Genomic DNA, 26,289 nt, shown 5'->3' on the forward strand with positions numbered 1-26,289 from the left:
ATCCAACCCGTAGGAAGATCCTTAATTTGAACTGTACTGCAACATGCTTTTCTGGAAACAAGCGTTCTTGATATTCATTACTGCATCGTTCACAAGAAGCATTAAGTAAATGTATCGCCTGGTTCAAGAAACGCGCGAGGATACACGGGATCCCCAGGGTTCGATGGTCACATCAGGTCACATAAGCAATATATTTTTCACAAACCAAGCACGGCATGTATGTGGTGCCGTTGGCACTTTCATTAGCGCTTACAATCACATCACCTTGAAAGTTTTGATAAACAGGGCAACCACAACGAGTTCAATACTGAGTTAAAGATCTACAACAGGCTACAAAAATAGTTATAACCCTTTACGCAACCCTGAAGTTATTGATGCTTACTACTAGGCTAAGGCCTCATACGCACAGGTGCATTTTCTTTCAACTTGAAATGCATGCAAGAAAGTCTGTCGGCTGCTGTGAATAACGAAATTGCGGAATATGCTTCGTGAGAATGTCGTAAATGGCATTCCAGTAATAGCCCCTTAACAGCAGTGTGGGCTAAAATCCAGCTAAAACGGTATAAGATATTTGCGCGTAAGCAAGCCAGTATGCTCTGCTTCGGAGCAAACGTCATCCAAGTTTATCTTATCAGCTCAAGTCTATACAGTGCAGCACTTGGTTCTATCGATTTGGCCTCAAGATCCGGTTAACGTTTTCGTCTGAGGTGCTTCTTTCTCTTCCGTTCGGAGCTGGCGTCATTGGTGTGCGTTTCCTCGGTTAAGTGGGACGGAGTTTCAGCGTCCGAGCACAGACTAGAGCGCACGGCCGACGGAGGACCCTGCCTGTAAATCGTGCCGAGGGTGTTCACCGACACCTTCGAAGGAGTCGCAGTGCGTGCACCAAAAGCGCTCATGTCGGCGCGAGACGCCGGTGACTCAACGCCACTTGTCACTCCACTGTCCGGCTTAGTCGGCGTCCCGTGGCTACCAGGCGAGCTGCTGTGACTCGCTGCCTCCGCGATATCTCGATCAATTGCGTTGCCGTCGGATGAAGGCGGTAAATTTCTTGCGCCTGGCTCGGGAACTAGCGCCGTCGAGTCAGGCGCATGAATAGCAGCAGACTCGGCCGGACCAACGGTGGTTCCTGTGGAGGAAGGAGCAGCCTCGGTCGAGCTATGCGGCCTAAGACGAGCTGAACGCTGGCCGGTAGTACAGGGGCCTGCAGATTTACTTCCCGGTTCGTGTGAATCCCGTTCTCCAGTCCTTCCACCTGGCTTCTCAATATCGTCGACGATCGCTGGCGGCCCATGGAGAAGCGCAGGAGCATTGTCCAGCGGCTCTTTAATCACCGATGCTTGCGTCGTCGCGGCTAGCACGGGCTCCGATGCCGTATGAACGACATCATTCAGAGACGACAACAACAGCTCCCCGGAACTCCCGAAAGCCTCCACCTCCTCATGCGTGGTGGGTCTGCCGCCTTCCTTCGACGTCGGTTCTGACAGCTCTGGCGCGGGTGGCTTCTGTGGGGGGATGGCATCGTGCATTGTTGGTGCACCGGACACTGAAAAAAATGAAGGTTGCTTGATTTCATATTTTAAAGTTTCTTTACATAGCTGCTCCTCCCTCCGCTGTCTTGCTTCGCACAGTTTGTCACTCATTATTTACATGACATGCAACCAACTCTCGAAGTAATGCCAGTGAGGGCATTGGTGTTCTGCTCAATAAAAGAGTAAATCACTACAAAAAACATACACATATGACCTCGGCTTATAGTAATTTCTAAAACACACATATATCATAATGAAAGAGCACAATATTTTCAACGGCTTCTTTGTTACTGTTTATATTTCTTAAATTTGGCCTTGCCCATTCTCGGGCTGTTGTCTATGTGCTGCCAGATGCTCCGGCTTGATTTTGTGTGACAGCGGAAAACAAATACGGACAAGAGCGAAAGAAGCAACGGGACAACACGCTGCTTCTTTCGTTCTTGTGCGTGTTTGTTTTGCTCTGTTATACTGAGGACGAAGCTGCATCAACTAATCCAAATGTGCGCTCTGTTAATGCTCCGGCTTGTATAGCACAGAATCTTTAGTGGCATTGACTGCACCAGTGTACTGCACAATCGAATAATAAATCACCACATAAGAAGAGCGCGTATAATGTTTGGCTAATGTATGTTTCTCTAAATCACACATAGCCCTCTTAAATAGCACATGATGTTAAACAGCTTCTTTTACTTCCCTAATTTGCTCTTTATATTATGGGATATGCATTCTTAGCCCACTATAGTGTAAGACCAAGAAGTTGTTGCCACTGAGCGCACTTTTTCTCTGCGCATTGCTACAACAAATCACGACATAACATCTGTACATATAATGTTGGCTCGTCGTTATCTCTAAAGCATGTCTCTTGGATATTACGGCAGTATGTACAAGGGCTTTTTTTGTCCTTCAAGTTTATAGTCCAGGGCCGTTATCTTGTACACGTTCGAAAATCCGACGTTTGATTTCGCCTCCTAGTCCTAGTCCAATCGCATGAGGTGGAATCTAACGTCGGCTTTTCGAACATGTTCAAGATAACGGCCCAGCTGCACTTTCTTGACAGTTATGTGTCTGTTCTTGTTGAATCGCATAAAATGGGCATGTGCCATTGAGACCTACCAATTTCGACACCTAATGTCTTTCAATCTAACAAGATACGTGTCTTACTTCTCCGTACATGGACCTCTAATCATAATTTTGCGTCAACAAACGTGCCACAATGCCATCGTCCTCGTGATATTGCGGCAGCGTCGTCTCACACTGTGAATTCGGCTGACTTTGTGTTTCGAGTTGGCGTGACTTGCGAACGCTGTAGTACGCAAGCGTGGCGTTATAATAATGTCGGGACCTGTGCGGTGCATAGAAATTAATGCTGCGTGAAGTTACACGTTGCAGAGAAATAAGCACAGCTGTGCGCATCGTATTTATTAGCATAACATTTCTTTTGCCGATTCAGGAACTGTTAGTTTTACAGCAATTTTAGCATACGCGTTGGATCTGCATAATTTGTTGTTTGGACGAACAATGTGCCGGTTGGGGCTTTCGGTACATTGCTCTGACACCACGCGCGCTGCGCTACTTTTACACTTACAACACGTTTGATTTTGAGCCACCTTCCGTTAAGTCGAGGATTGCGGTGCCTCAATAATTATTCGAGTCATCCAAAGTGCCCAATTAAAAACAAAAAAAAAAACCGACTGCAATATGGACAACTTGAAATTAATTTCATTGCCTGAAGTAGTCTGTAAAGTATAGCAAGCTGCTCGAACAAGCGAATTCTGGGACGTTGAGCGTCGTATTCAAAACCTTTTCGCAAATGGCCGGTCCACGAAGAGACAAGTTATGGCTCCTCACATCGCGAATTTATTGCTTCAAAGTTTAGCAGACTAAAAAGTGCGCCGATGCAGGCGTAAGTTTTTTTTTCCGTTAACCGGATCCTGCCTGTCGGCTTCAAGAATTTTCAGCATGTTCCTTTTCAGCATCTCCAGCGTGCATTCCTACAGGCGGTATTTCTCACCAACCTGTCTCCTGCTGAGAACACCTTTATAAGCATTCTGAAGAATGTCTTTCTTGACGTCAATGGGCAGCGCTGTACCATTGCCGTACCACGTCAAGCTAAACGGACTGAGCAGACTGGCGAATCTGGGCGTGTGACACGACACTATTATTCAAAAGACTAGCGCAATATAGCAGGGACAAAGACAGAGAAGACTACAGGACGAGCGCTCGTCCTGTCGTCTTCTCTGTCTTTGTCCCTGCTATTTTGCGCTAGTCGTTTGAATAATGATGACACACCAACTAGCCCAGCTTTCTGCCTTGAACACGACACTAAACGGGCAGAAATCAACTGCTGCAAGGGCAGATGGAGAGTCGGCCGCTAAAAGATAAAATCAAGGGCTTTCATGGCTACGGAAGCAGCAGCGTCATCTGCTAAATTACTTGTGTTTTCAAGCTTTTGGGCACCACTACGCGCATGAAGGGGCGTCGCTTATGGTCGAATTAATCGAAGCCACATTGTTTCGCGTTCGAACTAAACGAGTTTTTCTTGCACAGCAATGTGTGGCTTCTAGCCGAGATTGTCAGAGCGTTCGAAGTTAGCGATAAGTCGAAGTTTTCGAGGTCAAATTAACTATAGTTGAGTGCGTTACTTCTTTTGCTGTGTCCTAATTCTGTCTTTTTGTCTACTTTATCCTCCAAAGCACAACTTATTGACACTACGTTAATGGCTCGTACTATACATACCTAATTTGACCCGAAGTGGCACCATGTCGTCTATTTCTTACTTGACTGCAGGCACTAGTACAACAACAGTTTGTTCGTGTGTTATAGTTCGAGAAGTTTAAGCGGTTCGGCATGCATAGAGGTTGTGCAACGCATCATTGTCAACAAGTCGTCAGCACAGGACAATAATATGAGAATTATGTACAAAATGGCAGTTGGCATGGGAAGCAAACCTGCTGAATTGTCCTGTGATTTCGCATTCTCTGCCACCAAACTCTGCTTCGTACTCGAAGACGATGATGGCTGCTCCTGCACAGCGCTCGAAGTTGCCGGCTTTTCAAATCCGGAACGCCTGCTACCGCCCACGCCACATTTCGTGATTCCGCCGAACACGTTAGCGAATTGAAGCACCGCTGTCATGTGCATGCCACTGCCAACTATTGTATCGGCATTGGCGTCTTCGTGGGTGTCCTTGGGACGTCGGCTGCCAGGTAACCACATGGGGCTGAAACTGTTGAAGCACGAAAAGAAGACGTAGTCATCGCGACTGAGAACACTTATTCAAACAAGAATAAAGTCGCATTCACAGTCTCTTTGATGGGGCGCATATGTATACGTTTTAAAGAAGCACCCAGCCCCTTGCACGGGGCTCGGAGCTTGGTTTCTGCAATTGCTATAGTGGTAATTGAATTATGGGGTTTTGCGTGCCAAAACCACTTCCTGATTATGAGGCACGCCGTAGTAGAGGACTCCGGAAATTTTGACCACCTGGGGTTCTTTAACGTGCACCTAAATCTAAGCACACGGGTGTTTTCGCATTTCGCCCCCATCGAAATGCGGCCGCCGTGGCCGGGATTCGATCCCGCGACCTCGTGCTCAGCAGCCCTACACCATAGCCGCTGAGCAACCACGGCGGGTTGCTATAGGGGTAAAACCTCCAGGTAAGGCTTCTATGTAAAAATATATAAGTGAACTGGCACAAATTTGAGGCGTTAACCCAAATTAGCATTAACCCAAAATACGTCGTCGAGTGTACCTTGTATGCGCCCCGTGGGGAAAAACGTAATGTCGCAGTTCCACCCGTAGAAGGAGAAACACTGCAGCGATATAAGATATCCGGCTATTACTCGAAGTAAGGGTTGTAGTTTTGTGAGCAATGTAAATTGCAGCAACTATACTTAACAAGCGTGTTATAACAGTTGCACAAACCGGGGTGAGGTTGTAGGGTAAACCGCCTTTGACAAAGATAGGCCCAGCAGTCGAAACATAGGAGATCCTTGTCGCCCCCATCTGTGGGCCCCCATCTTGTCTTTCGATAAACAAGCGTGGTGTAACGTGCCTAAAGACGCACACGAACATAGTTCGCTCGATCACGGCGAGTTTCCACGGCATCAAGGCGGGCGGACCGAGCGCGAGGAGCTCGCGTTGGCCTAAAGCGACCATTCCTGTAATGTCTCCACCATTTCAGCTGTGCTATGTGTAGAGACAGCACGCGTCAAGTCACCATCCTTTTTGGCTGGCGCTTGCCTGCTCGCCGTTCTCCTTAACACCGGCAGCAGATCACGTCGAACACACGGCCCCGCGTCCTTTCCTCTGTCCTCGGCGCGCGAGCTGTGTGCAATGTAAACACAGTCTACACCTTTAAAACTGAACAAGGGTGTAAATTGGTTTAACCCTCAAGCTCTTAAACCCAACCATTTAGAACAATTTAGAACAACAACAATAGAACAATTTACACCGTTTTTTTACGTTTAAGGGTGTCAATTATTTTACAGTGTACGCGCTCAACCGCGCGGGCTGAGCAGGCTCGGTGCACACGCGACGCGGACCGCACATTCGCCGTCGCACCTGAGACAGCATGGCGGCACTGATGGTGACGGCGGTGGCTTGGGTGAGCCTCAAAGTTCGTACAACTATACATCGATAAACAGCTTCTAAGAATGCACAAAAAGCGATTGGCTCTGAAAAAAAGAGGGGAGGGTGACGGGGGGCTTGACTAAGACATCCGTTCGCAGAATTTATATAGCGACCGCACGGGATACATAAAGGAACAACTGGACAAGTTGGAACAACCAGCGATAAACGCGCTGCTAGACTGTTCGCCGTAGACAGACGACAGAGAGCTGGGAACCACGTACTCGAATATGCTGTGCTCGGGCTTGATCTTATCTGGAAGGTGAGTCTCCTTAGTTTCAGGAAGCTTGGTCGCCAGGAACCCGGACACAACACAGCTCAGGGACAGGACGGAGTAGCCCACCATCCGGGATCCGTACACGTTCTACACAAGCACGTGGCAAAAGCAGAGTCGTGAGGGAGATGCTCTGCGCGAACCAAATGACGACATTGCAAACGCGCATCACTAGTGCCGAAAGTTGGGCGGAATTCAACGAGGGTCACAGTACGGGTGGCCTGATCATGTCGTGATAGATTTTCTGCGCTCATGCGACACGGTTGCTTGCGTGCATGCATTCTGTGCTTATGTGTGGATGTCGAGAAAAAGTCTTATTTTTTTCGTATGTTCCTTTTACTGATATTTAAAAGAATGAACAAAACTATCTCATTGAACATCGAGCATTGCTACGTTATGAATGCTGGGTAAGGTTTGAGTTTCGTGTTACACAGCCTGGACATGCGGTCTGGCAGCACAGCCTGTGTCAGAAATGTAGATCACACTCTCCCGCGCCCTGTGTTCGTTATCGTTTCACTGCGTGCCGGGCAGGTAGCAAATCCACAGCAGATGCAAACGCAGACGCGCGTTCCCTAACAACAAACGTGCTCTCTTTACAACGTTCTCAATCACACGTAAATCAGTGGTACGTCTAAAGTGACGCACCATCATGGTAGTGCCGTAGAAGATAGGTGCTATTATGAAACCCAGTCGACCGAAGGCCGCTCCAAAGTTGAAGCCCAGTGCTCTGATGGTCGTGGGGTAGATTTCGGTTGCGTACAGGAACATCACGGTGAATGCCACGTTGATAAGGAACCACGCAATCAAAATGGCTAGGAACCGGTCTATGCGATCTGTCATTGCGAAAACAGGAAGCGAAGTTTAAAAAAGTGATACGTGCCGTTGCTAGGGTTTTTTGAGTGCACATGATCTATGAGCATGGAAGGAAGGAAAGAAAGGAAAAAAACTGGGAAGGAGCAGCGCACGCCACAGTTGAAGCTAAGAGAGTTGTTTCAACACCTTACCATGTCGCTGTATGATTTAGCGTCTTTCCGCCGCCACACTAGCCGTGCTGAGCGCACAGTCTTCAGCACAGAGAATGGCCGCGACAGCAAAAAAATGTATTAATAAAAAAACGGCGTTTTACGTGTTAAAACCACGATATGATTATTAGTAGTGTGGGTCTACAGATTAGTTTTGACAACCTGTGGTTCTTTAACGTGCTTCCATTGCACGGTACATGGACGTTCTTGTATTCTGCTCTCGTCGGGATGCAGCAGCCGCTTCCGGCATCGAACCCGTGACCTAGAACTCAGCAGTGCAACGCCATAGCCACTGGGCTACCGCGGCGGGTACGCGACAACAAATTGCGCGTGGCACGCTCGTACGTATACGTTGCAACGAAGACGATAAATTAATACGTTGCATTCACCACAGTTGCAGCAGCATATTAGGAAAAAAAAACGAACAAAGTAGTTACCAAGGACTCGAACAAGTGTGCGTCAAATAAAGCCTGCAGGTAGTTAAGCAGACTGGGCCGAGTACGCCGGGCATGGCCCGGCGTTGGGCCGGTTTTTTGTGAGATGAAAGAAACGAAAGGGATGGTTTCATGAAGAATGGGTTTCGAAGCCTGGCTTGGCGACACAGTGCTCCTTCCTAGTTTATTTCCTTCATCCATGCCTACGAACATGCATCGTGGTTCGCAGACAACAACAACAACAACAACAACAAAAAAGGTCAGCCTAAGAACTTGTATTGTGGCCGTATACACCTCTCGGGAGGATGGCAATGACGATGCAGCACACGCTGGTGAAAATTAGCGACCCAGCGAGAACGTCCCGCCGGCCTCGGCGACTGATCAAGACGTAGGCCGCGAGTGGCGCCACCGCGGCGACCACGAATTGGGAGACGTTGCTCGCCGACTGGGCGCTCACGTCGTAGGCGATACCGTAGTACGTGACTGAGCACGAGAACCTGCAAAGCGTGAGACGTTGGCCTGTGCAGCTGCCTATTCGAGGAGCAACACTTATCGAACATTTCACACACTATCTCTATATAGAATCAGTTGCACCACAGATGAATACATGGCGTTAAAGGACTAGATCTTCCGAGCCCTGTCTTGAGAAAGTGCATCTGCTTTATTATTAGACGCAGCTGTGAACGAATCGCACCGGCCGTACGAATGTATAAGTGATAGTATGCACACGACCACGCCCGACAATATCTGTGGTGATCGAGTAATTTTAACCCAGAAATGTATCCTTTCGTGATCGGTAATTAGAAGAAACGCAAAGCGATCTGGCTACGCTCAGCCAGTAAGGTGCTTCAGCATCTGCAAAACAATATCGGCCATCTATTTACAATATCAGCCATGCATACAAAAGTACGCAGAGATTACGGAATCTATGGGAAAAACCCTAATATGCAAGTTAAAGGCACGCTAGCTTATGTTGCAGGAAAGAGGGAATGGGGAAAAAATAAAGTGGCAAAGTCGATGCGATGACTACTCCGTCACGGGCGAAATCCCGCACTGACTACAGGACCCGAGTAATGTTGGCTTGCGGACGGAGTAAAATCCACTGTTCATACGATGACAGATTAGCACGATAGAGAGCTCAAGTCGCCTCCTGACCAGGGCCATCCCACAGGAGATATTTCATTGCTGGACAGGCACCCGTGTTTCACGTATGACTTGTTGTGCTGTTGTATGACGTGTTGCGCACCATGGCGACTTGCATGTGCTCGCCGTGCATCTGGCACGTACGTCCTCTGTAAGGTCCCCCGTAAAAATGCCATGTAAAGTCCTTTAATTCCTCTGTAAGGGCTTTACCAGCGCTCGCCTTGTAAATGAGGACTTGAGCTGCCTGTGATAGACATTTGGGCAGTGGACGCAGGTGGCTGGAACAGTTAAACCAAGGTACATCCTGCCTTGATCCAAAACAGCGCGAAAGGCGTACTAAAGACTTCAGGTTTTCAGGTAACCAAAGCTTCTTGGAAGCGCTGTATCTAAATCACCCTGGTTAACTATATAAGTGTATAGCAGCCACTGCGTTCAGTAGATAACGTAGTGCTATCGGTTATTACGGCCATACACGGATAAGTTATTTCGTATTTGCAAACTAGAACATGTGGCGCTTTGACCCACCAGGAGAGGCACAACGCCGTGTTAGAAAGTTGGTACTGGGTGACGAAAATAACCAAGAGTTCCCATATAGACTTATCCGGGCGCTCGAACTTCACTGCCTGAAAAAAAAAAAAAGAACCCAGAAAAATTGCATTCAATTGTTAGTTCCTTCTTTGTGCCATTCCGAGTTTTTATTATCGTGTGAGCAATTGGCAAGGTTATCTCATGGAGATTCTAAAAAAATGGATGGCCCTAAAGCTGCTCGATAAGATGCGCTGGCGAAGTAGAATGACACACTCTGATGAAAAATATATATTGTTGTTTCAGTGTCGTCTTGTGATGGTCACAGCACGCAATAAAGTTGAGTGTTTCTTTTTATTATTATGCTGCGCAGACAGCTGGCAAGTAGTCAAGGTTTTTGCCTTTTCTATTAAAACACAACCTATCTCTTAGCCGAGTGAATGCAGTTGGCAACTAGAATATGAGGCTTTCCATTTTTCTCTTCAACCTTTCACCTTTCATTCATACCAGTTTAAAACACTTCGTCAGGTGCTGCGACGAGACCACACTGGCAAGCTCGTGGGTGGCTGCATACTGTCTAAACCGCTTCCCCTTAAACCATGTGGTGGACCTTGCGTTATCATTCTCAGGCATTCCGAACGATCCCGCTGGTTTACATATATGAGTACTTCAGTTACATTAAAGTTTCCTGAATACGCAAATCAGGATCGTAGCTTCCGCATTCACCCACAGTGAATATGATACCACTGTGATGGGTAGTCTCTTGCAGTACCACGTTGTTTTGGCCATGCTCGTCTTGCTGCACCTAGTGCCCTGAACCTCCTTAGGTTGTCCATTTATATCTCGATTTAACGATGGTGATGAAATAAAAAAAATATTCAGTTAAATGAAGAACTGCGTTAAACCTGAAACATGTAAAAAAGACTAATGGGATTAACAATATGTGCTCAACACCGAAAATGCATGTAAAATTTTTGCCTGCCCATGCTCTCATTTGGATTGTGAGCCCGTCGAGCGTTTGTGTTCTTTCACAGGCGAAGCAAACTATTTTGAGCGATCAGTGGCGTCCGTTACTTGAATTAAAACCCAGCGTATCAATATGGTTTTCGTAAATTTGGCTCATATTTCTCCCAAAGCTTTGTTAAATAGGGTGATACATTAAGTCCACTTCGCTGCTTAGAGGTTTTCGACGCAGACTCCCGTATTTTCCCCAAAACATAGTTAAATCTGATAAGACGTTGAGCTCAGTTCGTTGCTTCGAGGGTGCAGACGTGCAAGACTATACGAGTGTGTATCCAGTAATGAAAGGCTCATCGTTTATTTACTTTTTGGTAAGAACTGGTCTTCTTAATTCGACGTTTGAGCGTAAACGAAGAGGGCACACCGCGTGTTCTTACGAATGCTTCTCTCATAGAAAGGACTTCGGGATATGCGCTGAGACAGATTATACGGTCTACCCCTGCCTTTCGACGAGGCGATAGCCTTCCAGCAGACCCGGGAGAAGACGCGCCACCCTTCTGGTGAAGCATGCTGATTGGACGGCTCCTGAGGCGCTTGATAACGCTGCGGATGGATTTGGCAGGCATCCGGTTCTTGCGCAGGATGAGAGACACCGCCCCGCACGCTTGCTGGATCCGCAGTGTCGTAATGAGCCAACGGGGAGATTCGGGCAGAAGCCTGCGTGTATACCGACAGCTTTAATGGCACTGCGGTAGCCTCCTCAGACCTGGATACAGGGCAGGGACATGATCGCGTCTCAAGCCATTTCTTGATACTGACTGGTGCGTTGCAAACTTTCAAAATATTTCATTATGTCGCTGTGACACGTCACAAACACAACTTTATTGTATGTGTATGAAGTGATTACCTCATCCTGTTCGATATGAGAAAAACTGCTTTTCTTGGCAGACACACAGAGATGGAAATACAACATCGTGTTGCGAGTCGCCTTGTAGGTACACCGCCGTAGATTCTGATATCGTTTCACGAAACAAACTGCACGATCGCTTTCTCTCTCTCTCTCTCTCTCTCTCTCTCTCTCTATATATATATATATATATATATATATATATATATATATATATATATATATATATATATATATATATATATATATATATATATATATATATATATATATATATACATGTAAAATTGCTGTCGTATTCTTTTAACAGTGGTGGCCGCGGAAATACGAATAAACACAAACAGCTTGCGTATTATTACGCGTGCATTTGACATTATATTTAGGATAAACAGGTTATGTAGTGGCTCTTTACTTAATATTGAGAAGCACATTGTAGGGAACATGCAGTCTAAATTAATGTCTATGTGTTAATTAATGTCTATGTATCCTCGCCTGCCGTTTGAACTATGACAGTTAGATCTCAGCAATGGGTTCGGGCAGATATCTATTCACGCTTTCTTGTTCCCGTTTTCCTTGATCATGCGATCTGTCCTGGCGTGATTTTGCCGCTCCGATTGTCATGCCGTTCCGTAAATACCGCTCTTGATTATCCCTGACGCTGATCGTTTGACTAGACCATGACCGCTTTTTTTTCCTTTGTTTATTTGTTACTTTTTCAATATATTGCTCTAGAGCTTTCTTTTTAATTTTTGACTTTAGTATTTCTTACTCTCTCAAATTTGGCAGTATTATTCATGTCGTTTCTTCTAAGAATTTTTTTGTTGAATGATGGAGTATCCTTGGTGGTAGTCTTTCCTTGTAGCTTTCAGGTCCTTCTGTAGAACCTCCTTTCACTGTTCTATTCCGCGAAACCTTAAGGAATATTGACAAAATAAAGAAGAAACAAATAAAGCTTCAAAACGTCCTAAAAGTACGGCTACGTGGCAGTGGATCCAAGAAACAAACAAAGCTCAGACACGTCCTAAGAAGAGAACGGTATGGCAACGTAGTGGAAGCTAGATGCGCTAAGGCGACCTTCACGAAAGAGTGGTTGCCATCTTGAACGCAATATTTACCCATATTAGTTCGCATATAGCTGTCTGGGGCTTCTCCCTAACAACCGCATAAGCCTGGCACGTGGGATTCACACTATTGTGCTGTGCTGTGCATAACTGCGGACCGGTAGACAGACTGACCAGAAGCCGACGAACAGCAAAGTGGTTGGAATCATGATGACCAGTTGCACAGTTCGCCAGTCCCGGATCAGGTACGCGATCACGTTGCCAAGAAGGACGCCGACGCTGAAGCCGCAATAAGTGAAGGTTCCGTACAGGGCTCGGTGTTCCAGCGCGACGAACTCAACCACTGCGTGTGCAAAGGCGGGAAGAGACATCATGTACGCTACACAAGTGTGTTGATGGACTGCGTTAGCTCACTATAGGTAGCGCGGTTCAGTTGCTCATGTCGGCTGCTTCGGGGAAATACATGAAGCAACCAAAAGATGTATTAAAGTGAGAAACACCGTTTGCGGGTGGTAGAGAATCGCGATGAGCTTACAGCTAGAAGCACGTGGCCCTGTTGAGCGTTGCGAGCATTCTTAAAGTTATAAAATGTTAACTAATTGAGTTGGTTGGTACATGGCTGAAAAAAAAAAAAAACGCGAGTTGCAGCGAAAAGAATGGGACGCGCAGACTGAGACGCTGATTATCAACCAATATTTTATTGCGCACACAGGAATAAATACAGGAACTTGAATAGGCAGGAGGGACAGGATTCCTACTTTGGCACGTTCTCCTCTCCCTCCTACATATCGACGCTTCTGTAGGTAATGTTGTGTGCGCAATGAAATATTGGTTGGCACTCAGCGCTTCCTCCGTCTCAGTCTGCACTTCGCATTCTTTGCGCTGTTAGCCATTTGTTTGACCATATTTAATCCTTCGCCGTTTATGCCTTATATATGCTCGTGATTGTCACCAGGGGCACGTGCTTATGTCTGTAAGCTCATCGCCATTCTCTACCGCCCTGAACAAAGTCTTGGTAGAGGGTGTGAACACCAATGAAAGGTGATGGTGAGGGAGACTACGACCAAAGGGCCATTTGCTGGCGCCCATGCACAATCGGCCGATGCAGCGCCGCGCCAGCATCGACTGCAGCCGGCAGTCAGCGCATTCGAACGGCACGAAGCGACGAGATCAGCAACATCTTGCTGATCGCTTCGCGCCGTTAGAAGGCACTGACCGGCCGGCCAATCGATACTTGCGTACTGTTAAGGAATCGGTCGCCTGTACATGGTATATACGTAGCCGTTCAGGGCAGCTAGCCACTGCATTTTCGACATGTCAATGATTACACTCGCAATACCAGCCTCGCCGTGAAATTTATTGCTTGCCTCTTTATTTGCGGGTCAAGACATGCTTTGAGGCAGTGTTGGTTTCGTCCCTTTAATTTCGAGCAGGGTCGTGTTCTTAAAGGTAACATTCCTGGACGTTCCCTTAAAGTCAAAAGGATCACTGCTAAAGTGTAGCGGCTTGCACTTATACGAGCTGAAAGTGCTTGATAACAATATCATACCCAGAAATCATCGGGGAACATCATCAAATAGCAGTGAAAACGTAAGTTGAATTGCACTCGACTGCCAGAAATTGAAATTTTGTACTTGACGAAATGTAAGAACCGCACCCGCCGGGATGGCTTAGCGGCTATGCTGTTACGCTGCTAAGCACGATGTCACGGGATCGAATTCCGGCCGCGGCGGCCGCATTTCGATACCAGTGGCAAAATGCAAGACCGTCTGTGGGGTCCTGTGTATTGGGGGCACGTTAGAGATCCCCAGGTGGTCAAAATTAATCCAGAGTCCCCCAAAACGACCTGCCTCACAATGAAACCGTGGTTTTGGCACATAAAACCGGCGAACCACGAAGAGCATAAATGTCAGATATACCAATATCTGGGCGTGGCCTTAGCCTAGTCGCCAGTCGCGGTCAAAGCCTGGTAGGGACTTCAGTCAAGTTAGATATAGACGTTTTCATCAGGCCAGGAGGAAATGGAGCGCAGCGAGCCTTTTCTTCTCCTCTCGCTTGCGCGAACCGGCGCGGCGCTGCTTTAATGTGTTGCCGTCGGGTGCTATTTGGAGGGGCTTTAGTTCCTTCTCCGTGAAATGTTACGTGATGTCAGTTTATACGAGGTCGTCGAAGAACCATTGTGCAGCCTTTCGTTGCCACGGTAACTACAGTATGCGGGCATTTTTCTCGGCTGCGTAAACGTGCGACGCACATCAACAGACGCGTCGTGTGTGCGCATTGCGAACGTTTTTGTCTGTATCGTTTTTTTATTGAGCGAAAAGAAGCGGCGTCTCGGATTTGCCAGCGTGAATGGGAAAATCTCACCATCTGATTGCTCGGCGTAACAACTAAAACCTAAGAGTGCTCGCGTAGGCTCAACCTAATGCAACCCCGAAACAACTCAGCGCCAACCGTTATAAAGCATTTGCGCCGGCCCCTGACATCGATCTCAGGCACTTAAAATCGAGTCGGCCTGGAATCCCTGTGCTGTGTCAACGTTAGCCTGCGGTATGATGCCGATAGAGTTGCTCAACACAGCGGTCAGTGAGCTTGGTAAACCAGCATGATACATACGAGTTTTGTGCTTCGGCATTGCCTTTTTGTACTGTAAAGCAGCAGCAGGCAAAAATCCGACGATAATTTGTGAAAACATGGTTTCTGTAAAACGAGGTGAATGTGTCGTAGGCAACGGGACGAACGAGACCGGAGAGGAATGGGTTTTCATCCTCTTCTTTCGAAAGGAAAAGAGCCCTCACAGGCTAAGGACGCCGTAAAGCCTAGCAAGGCCATGCCGCATGCGTCGACTATGCACTATAGAGCCCAGAGTGATCTACAACCCACATCGTCTACCGCTGCTTCAGACGCTCGCGCCGCCCGCTGCCGGTCGCGTGATCACAAGACAGTGTGATTCACAGTGTACGGTATGCTTTTATTAGTAACCTCTTCTATGTTATTCGTGCGGCGGAAACCTCGTCCAAAAACCAAGATAGTCACCGCAATGTATCTACAGAAAACAATTTGAGCTCTTGTCAAAATATATAAACAGCACAACTTATTCCGCAGCGCAACGGTACCCAGGCTTTTAGGATCGCCTTATGTATCGTAGCTACTAACAGCTGCTAACCCATAGTTTATAATTACAGTGAGAATACAGAAGGGGCACATTCGCGACAGGAAATTTCAAAAATACGTAACTGACGTCCCAGGATGATCGTAGTATCAAACACATGCTCACGCAATAGCGCTGGGTGCTCCATCCACCTCAGCACCAGCAGAAACTCCGGCCATGCCGACTTAAATCACTTCGGTACGTCAAACAGAACCGTTTCTCTCTTGGAAGAGGCCACGTGATACTCAACAGACCGCGCGAGCGCGACAACAGCCACCGGTAACTGCGGCCGAGCGTGCATCTGGCGTACCACACGAAGCGCTCGCCAAAGCCAGCATCGCGACTTTCACTAGATTGCGCCACTGCTTACGGATTATGGCGGCGCCCGTGAAAAAAAAGTTTATCTGACGTTTTGTACATATCAGTCGGCGTTAAAATGCTAGCGATACTTCTCGCACAGCTCGCACTCGCGACCAAAAAACTGTGCGTCACACAATAATATATATATTGTAGCGAAGAGATTGTAGAAGAGACGCTAGTGGGTTCAGCGCTACTGGCTCTAAACGCTAGTGGGTCGAGCGCTCCTGCTCAGCAACGGCTCTCGTGCTTGGAAGCTGTGACTGCCCTGCCCGTCGACGTTGCGCTGCTCCCGAGCTCTGCCAAATAAACACCTTTAGAATATATATATATATATATATATATATATATATATATATATATAAACGAGAAGAAAGGGGGTTAACCGAGGGTCCCGATTTTATTAGTAATATTATAAGAAGCCAACAAACATTGACACCAAGTACAACAAAGGGGAAATTACTTGTATTTAATAAATGAAATAAAGAAACGAAGAATTAATGGAAATTAATGGAAATTAAAGTGGATGAAAAAACAACTTGCCGCAGGTGGGAACCGAACCCACAGCCTTCGCATTTCGCGTGCGATGCTCTACCAATTGAGCTACCGCGGCGCTGTTTTCCCATCCACTTTCTTGGGTATTTATGTGTCTTAGTAGAACCCTGGGAGTGTTAGCCAGCGCCACCTCACACAGACCTTGGCGGCGGACGTGGGACGTCCTTTTTGCCGCAGGCGTCACGAGAGCGTGATCTTTTTTGGGTGAAGGCAACTGGTCAATAAACCCACATATGCTACCTGAAGGCATCAATGTAGCCGGATTCGAGACCCTCGTATGTTTGTAAAAAACAGCAGACCCTCGTCTGCTGTTTTTTCATCCACTTTAATTTCCATTATTTTCCATTACTTCTTCGTTTCTTTATTTCATTTATTAAATACAAGTAATTTCCCCTTTGTTGTACTTGGTGTCAATGTTTGTTGGCTTCTTATAATATTACTATACATATATATATATATATATATATATATATATATATATATATATATATATATATATATACATATATATAGTCATATCATGAGAAGCCAACAAACACTGACACCGGAGAACATAGGGGAAATTACTTCTGCTTAATAAATGAAATGAAGAAACGATAAATTAATGGAAATTAAAGTGGATGAAAAAACAACTTGCCGCAGGTGGGAATTGAACCTGCAACCTTCGTATCGCACGCGAAATGCGTGCTCGTTCCCTCGACTAGGCTTCATGACACTCGCCGCAGGAGCGGGTGCCTAACAGCTATAGGAACGGGCGCCTAACGACCACGATACGAAGGGCCTAGGGCCGCTATTTTGTAGCGATGCCTTATGCCTTATTCTATGCTATTCTTATCATCCACCACACACGGCCTCCTGATCCCGTTGATAGTGTGGGCAGACCGTCGCTCTGACCACTGGCCAAGCGCGAAAAGCCTGAAAAAGCATAGAATCGGAAAAGGCATCGCTACAAAATACCGGCCCAGGAGTGCTGCTTCTGTGACCGCACTAATTGCGCAGTTTCCGGAGCATCGCCTGCCAACTATCATGCACGGTAAAGGCGGCGTACTGCCAAGCGATCACACTCACGCAACACGTAGTTAGTGTAGGAGAGCGCGGAAACAGAAGCGGCCACCAGGAACCGGAGTGCGTTGAAGAGGACGAAGCTCTCGACGCTGTAGAGAGACACGCCCGCCACCTCCAGAAGCACGACCGCGAAGCAGACCACGGGTTTCCTGCCTACCCTGCACCAGAGCAGCCGTGGCAGATTGTAGAGGCACATGATTGAAACAACTAATCGTCCAGCGTGGTAGATTACGGCTTTAAAAAGAACTATATGCAGATTCTACCCATATTTTACCGCCTATTTGATTCGAAGCGGTTATATAAATGCAGTAAAACTGCACACTTCGTGAAACGCGTTTTGCAGCATAATGACTGAGTGCCTGCAGGGCAAATCGGTAACGCGTGGCAACATCCTTGTATTACCATCCAATACAGCGTGTGCTGCAACCCTTAGCGCAAGCGCAAGTGCATCGGCGACAAATAAGCTTTTCTGTTTACTTTTTATTGCGTTTACTGCTGCCAATCCGCTGCTACTCTATTCTGCTATGACACGAGCAGTTACTGGCGCTTATTGGTTTCTTAAGGAGCCATGCGGGACAGAAACCGCAATTTTAGTCGGAAATCACTTTCTAATTTTGTGTGTTTTTGAAGCCTAAGCGCATAAAGAAGTTCCTCGACAAGTTTGTTTGCGTGCACGGAAGAAGATAGGAAAATTAGCTTTCTTGCCCGAGAGTTGCATACGATTTGGCATTTTGCGAAATCCTTGAGCCGACTTTTTTTCAGTTCGCGCTTTTTGGTCAATTCGTAATTTTAGGAATACTATGGTTTCTAAACTGCAATGGCGAAAACAGTTTGTAAGATTGTTTGCGGGCTGAAAATTTGTGAGGTACCAGACTGTGGACATCTTAAATTTATAGATTGCCTCTATAAAAAAATATAAATGTCAAGATCACTGTAACATCAAAAAATAGACTTAGCTTTAAGGTGGTGTGGTTTGTGCAGATTCTAAGCTGCAATTTAGAGTGTCCAGAATATATTTAGTCAAATAAAGGTTATATAACTTCAGAATTTTTAAAATGATAGTTTTTGTGAGGTGACACACTTATTTGCTCAATGGGACATACATAATTTTTTTCGCATTTGTGCTGCAATAGTCGAATTTACTACATGCTCTAATGACAAAAAGACAACACAGTCTACCGAATTTCTTTAAAATTGGCATGTCGGTTCAAAAGTAGGCATTTCAGGCCCAATTCTCCCTTAACTAGGCATAATACAGTTGCGAATGAAAAACGTTTAGCTAAATATTTTTTAATAATTGCTTTCAATTTCAACAATGTGCATTTCACGCCTTATATTTCATATTTTCAAATATTTTCAAACGTTTATATTTGTCGATAGTTCTGTCTTGTTTTCTCTTTTTTCTGCGATAACTTATAAATTGATTTAGCTGGAGTGGATACCTTATGCGCCAGAATGAGATAAGGCTGAAAAATGGGTGATAGATATTAATCGCACTAAAGCGTCATATATAATGCAAACATGTGGCAAAATAAGACAAGTTTTTCACAAATGCAAATAAAAGGAGATGCTGTGCTTTCAACAAAAAGCCGCTCAGCACGTTTAACAGCATTATCTGGTCAAAAGAAATCGCATAAAAAATGTACCGATATTCAATAGCTCAAGCGGATGTCAGTGGACCAGCGGCACGGGCGCGACTGTGAAAAATCCCTGTTTGGCGTTGATTTATCCGCCTACTAAGTGTTACTTCTCTCACAACTGCACAGAAATTTGCAAAAGAACAATGCAACAGTGCTTTCTGGATAACGTTTTCTTTTGCTATTACATTAAGTTGTTCGATCTTTTCGACTACGGTTACGTGCATCTACGCCCGACCTTATTTTTATTTTTCATGTTTAGAAACCAGCCCACGTTCACTTAGCTTCTACACGTGTTGAATAAATACTGAAACGAAAATGAAAATTTGTTATTCCGCTTTTTCTTTCTTTGGATATTTAGGTAGTGTCAACTTCGTAAATACAGTATGAGGCTTCAATGTTTTAGAGCATCACAATTATTGTGGTGTAAGACTTTTATTCAGCCAAAAATTACAGGCCGAGCATATCGACCGCCTGTAATTACAGTACCTTCCTAAAACTCCCGTTTGAGATGAGCGTCAGTCGCAGAGCCGCTTCGGAAGTGAAAACGGATATTCAAAACCTTAGCAAAAGCGAATTTAGCAGTGGCATGTTATGACAAACGACTTAGGAGACCACCGGTTAGCCCGGTGTAGTGTTTGAAGGCCATGCAATGACAGCGTCGGCAAAACCTGTCAAATTGGCCAGTCCAATTGCCCGCTTTTCTTGAAAACGCAGGGGATACACACTCTCCCCGCCTGTCCCGTCCAGTGCTCAAGGTACTCAGCTTTTCGGCAGCACGGCCCTAGCACGTGAGCCGGCACCAGTGTTAACTGGTACGACGAGACCACGACAACCGAGTTTCGATGACGTGACGAGTCTCCTTTTTTTACGTCCGAACCCGCAGTTCTCTTGGTGTGTGCCTTGAAAGTGTCCAATATAAAAGTAGAGGTGGAGGAATACCAAATTTTTCGAATCTGAATCAAATACGAATACTAGGTAACGAATAGCGAATCGAATATCAAATGGAGAAGCGCAGCTTCATATAGGTTTTTACAGCAGAAATATTTATTTCTATAGTGTTATGTCCACTGCCCGTACTGACTAGTGCAAAAAAAAAAAACATGCGGCTTTCGCGGCTTCGCAGGAAAAAAGAACAGTTTCCAAACAGAAGATCACCAGTTGTCCTAAAAAACTGCACACATATCTTCTCCAAATCGTCATACCCTGGTTGCACACATGCTGTCCAAGAAATAATGGCCGCTGTATAGAAGAGAGCTTTATAACAAACGCTAATGAAACGGCAGTCATGAGAGGATCGCATGTAGTGTGAAAAGAAAAAAAAGAAAGCTTCAAGGGGAGTTGTGTGCTGCAAACACATCTGAAAAAATCCCGTCGCGTGGGAAATTGAGCGCACGGTCATGGCATAAGGGAAGATATTCTACGTGACTAGACAGCCAAAGACACTAATTGATAGACTACGAGCAGACGTCAAAGGTTGTCCTGTAGTCTTCCACTGCGAAACCGAAAAAAGTACTTTCATCATCCATTTTGCTTGTACATACCCTGAAAAAGCGTTTTTCGTTGTTTCACTACTGATACTCTCTTTAGCGGGTGGACTGCAGCAACAGGACTTTCCCATTCGGTTGTTGCAAAATATTTGCTTAGTTTCAAATATTCGAAACTACCGAGTAGTACTTATTCTAACACCAATTTGCATAGTTAGCCTGTGATATTTGATTCGTCGAAACTTCGAATATTTACACGTCCATGTTTAAAGGTAACGAAATTATTGGCGGCGCTCTCGGGCAACTGAGCCTCTGTTGCGTAATTCTTTCTCCATGACTATCCAATAAAGCAATGAAAAGAATACCAACACATTCCGTCAGTACTGCTTTAAGCTAATGCATGCTGTTATGAGATTATCGCGTCTTGGCAGTTTGTTATCATTCAAGTGAGAGAAGCCATGCGGGTGTGCTCACCTGTCGGCTAATAGGCCCGATAAGGCGAGCCCAAGTAGCGATCCCGAATAGAAGGTTGTGCTCACCGCCGAGTAGAGCCATTCCCTGTCACAGACGAGGTCCCACTGCGGTAGATTTAAAATTGTGTACTTGCCGTCTCCTCTCTGTGGTGCAGATAGCAAAGATAGTAAAAGATTCCAGCGAATGTTCCGGAAAAATGGTATGCAAGGCTTTCCCGGCGTCGCCGCAGGCTTACGTGCACTTGTGATTTCTTCGAGACAAAACAGGCAGGTAATGCGAACGGGGTATCGCGCGTAGTATTCAACTACAAGAATTGCAAAATTATGCACCTAGGTGAAATTTAGGCTCTAACCACTCTGCGGTTTGGTCAGAAAAGTCATGAGTCCCAGGCGCTTATGTTTCTTCAACAGACGCTCATAGATCAAGATGCCCGCCCGCTCTTACGAGCTTTTCATTCGTATATAGAAAATAAGAAACTGCTGTTATTGTTACCTACGTTATTAATGGGTTCGACTGGCTTATGGCAAATAGCTGTTGCGAGCGAAAAGGTTTGTTAAGTGTGTTGCAAAACGCCTGCCCCATCTGTCTACTTGGCATCATTACAGCTGCAGAACGGACCACAATATAAACATTTCATTAACATACACATGGCCTTATCCGGTATACCGTTGGGGTGATGGTCGAATAAGTAATGAAAATGTATTATTGCTATTATAAACAAGAAAAGCTAGAAGAAGCTTTTCATAATCGTTGAGTCATATATGCTGCGGTTGAGAGTGCACCTCGTCATTGAACGTCTGATTATTGGTGTACACAGAAGCTCCTCACTAAAACACCATTACCGTTGCGCATAAATTTAGTGCTGCAACACCACTTGAACCGAAAGAAATTAACAGTAACAGTTACGTCAACGGAGGAGTTCAGTAAAACGGAGTCACTGCAATATCTTTTCCGATGCTTTGCTTAAAGCTAGACAAGTGGCTTAACCCGCTACCCACGATGAGAAACCGTATACGTCACAAAGGCACGAAATGTGAGCCCGCGTCTCACCTGCTGCACGATCGACATCGTGTCGACGGAGACGTTGAAGAACCTGCTGACACAGGTGTCGGTTTGGCGCGTTTGGTTATCGGGCTCACCACTGACCTCCTTGTACACGAGACAACGGCCGAGGGAGCCGTCGGGCTCCTCGGGGATGTTCAACCTTCTCCATTCCTCGAGCGTCGTGTTCGGAGGCGTCTCCGGCAGCTGGCACCAGTGGTCCACGCTGCCAGGATGGACGATCATGTGCAGCAGCAAGTGCAGAGAGAAGACCACCATGGCGAATGTGGCGTACAGCAGCATGATCCGATGGAAGGGCCCCGTCTTGCCGATGATCGCCGACAAGTCCTGCTCTTGCGAGTCGGGCTCCTCGACGGTCTCCAGGCGGGGGGAGGCTGAACGCAGGTTGCGCATGGGCTCTGGTGGGCTCACCCAGTGTACGAAGATGCATCCGCCTGCAGTGAGTTGGCAGGAGGCGCCGGTTTAGCACAGTGGATAAGACATTGGGCTTCCGAGCAGTGATTAGGTGTTAAAAAAAGCGGCCTTTACGCCAATCAACATATAAAGACGACGAATGACGCAAAAATGTGTGTTTTTTTTTTTCATCTATTCTCATGTATCTGCATGAGCTCTGCTAGGCGTGAATTCTCGTGCGCTGATTTAGAAGCGGCGACCTACTACTCATTGATCACGGCTGACTGAAATCAGCTACGAAGCGCGTGCCATCATAATATATTACTATATTTATTTATATTTTACCATCAAAACGCAATGGTAAAATATAAACGACCCCGAGCTTGTTTGAGTTAGCGAGGTAGCAGCATATAATTTTCTCCGCGAGCACATTCTCATCGCCTGCAGCTGCTGGCTGTTTGCGCCATGAGGAGGAAAGTGATGTATGATGCCTTTTGAAGAATGAACGTTGATGGGAAGTGTGTCCGTAGGGAAGTACGGCACACACCTAAATACATTTAAGGCTGCCTGCCACTTGTGTCGCTGTGGTGGTGAATTCATTCTTCGGGACTGCCCAAGAGTGGGGAAATATACTCCATGGCACATATAGAATGTTTCGTGAATAGCCAGTACCGAAGTTGTTTGTCCGGGGCGAAGAGCCAATGATGCACACTAGGCCTGACAGCAGCCAGCTTCAACATGTCTATTCGGGCACATACTCAGTTACCCGAGTTGTTTACTCGTGAAGCTCCAGTGCGTGCCAAGTCGTCCAAGTTGTCTATATAAATCCCACTAGTATAACGTAACGTGTGCGATGGCATCATTGACATCAGACACATGCTGGCGGGCTGTCCCGCGACTCTCGCCGACCCCGAAGAAAAATGGCTTTACTGGCACAAGTTGATAACAAGCTCTTCATATCAAGATCAGCTACGGGCTGTCCAGAGGGTCCACGATGACGCCATAAGGCTCGGCCTGGCGGTGCCGACGTGGACGCGGCCCGCCTCGGTCTGAAAAGACCGGGCTTCAGCACACTAATAAAGTTTTGTGAATGAATGAATCTGGTGAGGAAGCGACGAACACCAAAACCCGGGAAAGAGGCAAAAAAAAAGATTTAAAAAAATAATTGGAACGTTAACCAGACTAAGTTTTCAATACCTATAAATCCGTACTTAACTAGCTAGAAAGTGCACCGTGGCGAAAAACAGAATCATTGAAAGTTGGCAATGAACACCATCAAGCAGTCTGTATATAGACATGAAACGCTTTACAAAGGACCATTGCCTAAGCAGGTTTAGTGCGAACTGTAAATGCATATTCCTACGACGTAGAAGAAGGGCACATAAACGGGCAAAAGATTATTGTTAAGCAGCAAGTTAGAGCGAGAGCGCGCAAGTTCAGTCCGATCACCCTGTCGTATCCTTAATAAATTTTCACTCTAAAGGGAAATTCACCAGCTTTTGCTTCCTCAAACGTTGACTAAAAGCAGAGTGCATGGCTGTCCTACCTACCTGTGACTGTCTCCGAAAATGTGTTCGGTACAAACGAACAGTGCTCTTGTAGTCTGAAAATCCGTAGGTGACAACAGATTATCAATAGTCAGGACTAGAATATGGCTGAAGATATGCAGCGAATGCCGCGTGGCGCGCGCACATTGTGTTGATGACTAGGATGACAAACTTGAGGAAGAAAAATGGAAGGAATGGTTACCTCATTGCCACTGAGAAATTAACATGTCTTTTTTTTTACATTTCCTCGGATGTTTTCTTTCCCAATAGTTTCCTTATTATCCAGAAATGACTTAATGTTGTTTCCTAGTTCTATCCGATACATTACTTTATCCCATAGTGGGTATGCGTCATCATCTTGAGGGGCACCAAACGAAACAAAACATGCAGGAAGGAAAGCGTTTGTTTCTCTCCTCCATGAAGCCAAATCATTTGCGCTGGGTCGCACCAAGCCACTCCGAAAGCATGGTGATGTTCCTAGTTGCGCATACCGCATGCCTGCAAATGCATTTCCTTCAAGCAAATATTGCATTCCTTGTCAAATATTTGCCGTACTTCTTCGTCGGTGACAAGGATAATGTTAAAGACAAACAGGCTCGCTGTTATATTTTGGGAGGCTAAACCTAACTTAAGCAATAAAGATACAATTGACACGATACTCACCATACAGAGCGCTAACTCCAACTGGCGTTTACTGATCACACTGCGCAGTCTTTGGGCTCTGAAGGCGTCTACTAATGCACCACCATTGTCGTAAGTACACAGTCTTTAAACAGAAAGAGGGAGAGAATAATTTATTTGATGGGCTCTAGACTTGTTCGGGGAAGTGGGTAAGTGGCAGATAGCTGATGATGGCTCACATGCTGCCGATTAAAGTAATAACGCTCGTTCTCGAACTTTTTTCTGCGTGGCAAATCATTTTATGGCTAAGTGCCGGGGATCGTTTTCTCGATCTCGGATAATTTGTTACGAATGTGTTAGAGTTATCCGAGAGTGCCGAATGCCTTGACTTCCCATGATTTCCATAGTGCAAGGTATCAATGACATACATGATTACACTGTTTAGTTACAAGTGCTACATTGACCAAACTGAACACTAGAGTGATTGCTTAAGAGAGAGCACAGGGCAGCGGTTACGGCACTGATGGCAGGTAGCTATTTAAAAATTAAATTAAACTCTGTGGTTTTCCGCGCCAAAACCAGGGGCGCTTTAACCTAAAGCTATTTCAAACTTTTCTATTCGAATTCTGCAATCAGCCCTCCGCGATTGGTCAAAAACTTTTTTAAACCACCCCCACTTCGCCTGTTTGTCACCTGACGTCAAGAGGACCACGATAGCTCCCCATATGTCATGACGCGTACACACTGATTATGCATGAGTTGACTGAACAAAACAGAAGTAGTTATTTATGATTCGACACCTATTCGCTATTAGCCCCCGGCTATTGGTCAAGAGTTTTCGGGCTGCACCCACTTCACCTGCCTTCACCTGGTTTTCCGACGCGACGCCAAAAAACCGTTAAAACTCACCGCGTCAAGGTGGCGTGTACGCGTTAAAGGTATGCATTAATAGCCGCAGGTTGCCCCGTTCCCAAAGGAATAAAAGATGTCTGCCGCCGATCGCTCAGGCACTGGCTACTCGCATCTGCGAGAGCATGGGTTTATTTGCATACTTGCGTAGTTGATGATGAGAAACATGATGAGAAACAGATGAGTTGTGAAGTTCTTAGGTTCAATTCAATTCCCTTCAAAATAGCGGCGTGCATAGTTTTAACTCTTTTGATACCTGTCAGAAATTGGCCTTCTCGGAAAGCATTAAAAATGTCCCGTTCATGGCATAGAAAAGCCATAATTCGCCCATTGTCTCACCTGTAAGTAACATTTTCAGGTTGAATTATCAACTAAGGATATTTTTATTATCCATCCATTTTTCCACGTTCCTCTCGAACCTTTTAATTCCCTTTCATCTCCCTATGCAGAGCACCACGTCAGCAGTCGCTTGCACGCTGGCAAAACTTTGTGCCTTGCAATATTCAGGTTCTCTCTCTCTCTCTTTATATAAACATAAATATATATATAT

The 26,289-nt window shown here is 45.9% G+C and overlaps 1 protein-coding gene and 1 non-coding gene across 4 annotated transcripts; both read right to left on the bottom strand.

Annotated features, from left to right (window-relative positions):
- Nucleotides 1-152: 152 nt before the first annotated feature.
- Nucleotides 153-24,352, bottom strand: LOC135906431 (solute carrier family 22 member 7-like). 3 transcript variants are annotated; one of them, XM_065437818.1, is made up of 12 exons: nucleotides 24,213-24,352; nucleotides 22,258-22,703; nucleotides 21,208-21,311; nucleotides 17,613-17,767; nucleotides 12,659-12,827; nucleotides 11,020-11,233; nucleotides 9,557-9,654; nucleotides 8,183-8,385; nucleotides 7,078-7,265; nucleotides 6,383-6,522; nucleotides 4,478-4,755; nucleotides 153-1,543 (listed from the first exon to the last, which is right to left on the bottom strand). In XM_065437818.1, the coding sequence occupies exons 2-12, from the start codon at nucleotides 22,660-22,662 to the stop codon at nucleotides 690-692; spliced, it is 2,808 nt and encodes a 935-aa protein (XP_065293890.1). In that variant the 5' UTR covers nucleotides 22,663-22,703; nucleotides 24,213-24,352; the 3' UTR covers nucleotides 153-689. The 3 variants fall into 3 exon arrangements, with proteins under 3 accessions (XP_065293890.1, XP_065293888.1, XP_065293891.1); XM_065437816.1 differs by having other exon boundaries at nucleotides 11,014-11,233; XM_065437819.2 differs by lacking the exon at nucleotides 153-1,543 and having other exon boundaries at nucleotides 4,325-4,755; nucleotides 11,014-11,233.
- On the bottom strand, nucleotides 16,530-16,602 carry TRNAS-CGA (transfer RNA serine (anticodon CGA)). The gene has a single exon. It is a non-coding gene; the product is annotated as a tRNA-Ser (tRNA).
- Nucleotides 24,353-26,289: the final 1,937 nt, after the last annotated feature.

Source organism: Dermacentor albipictus, chromosome 5, assembly GCF_038994185.2.
Source record: "Dermacentor albipictus isolate Rhodes 1998 colony chromosome 5, USDA_Dalb.pri_finalv2, whole genome shotgun sequence".
NCBI lineage: Eukaryota > Metazoa > Arthropoda > Arachnida > Ixodida > Ixodidae > Dermacentor > Dermacentor albipictus.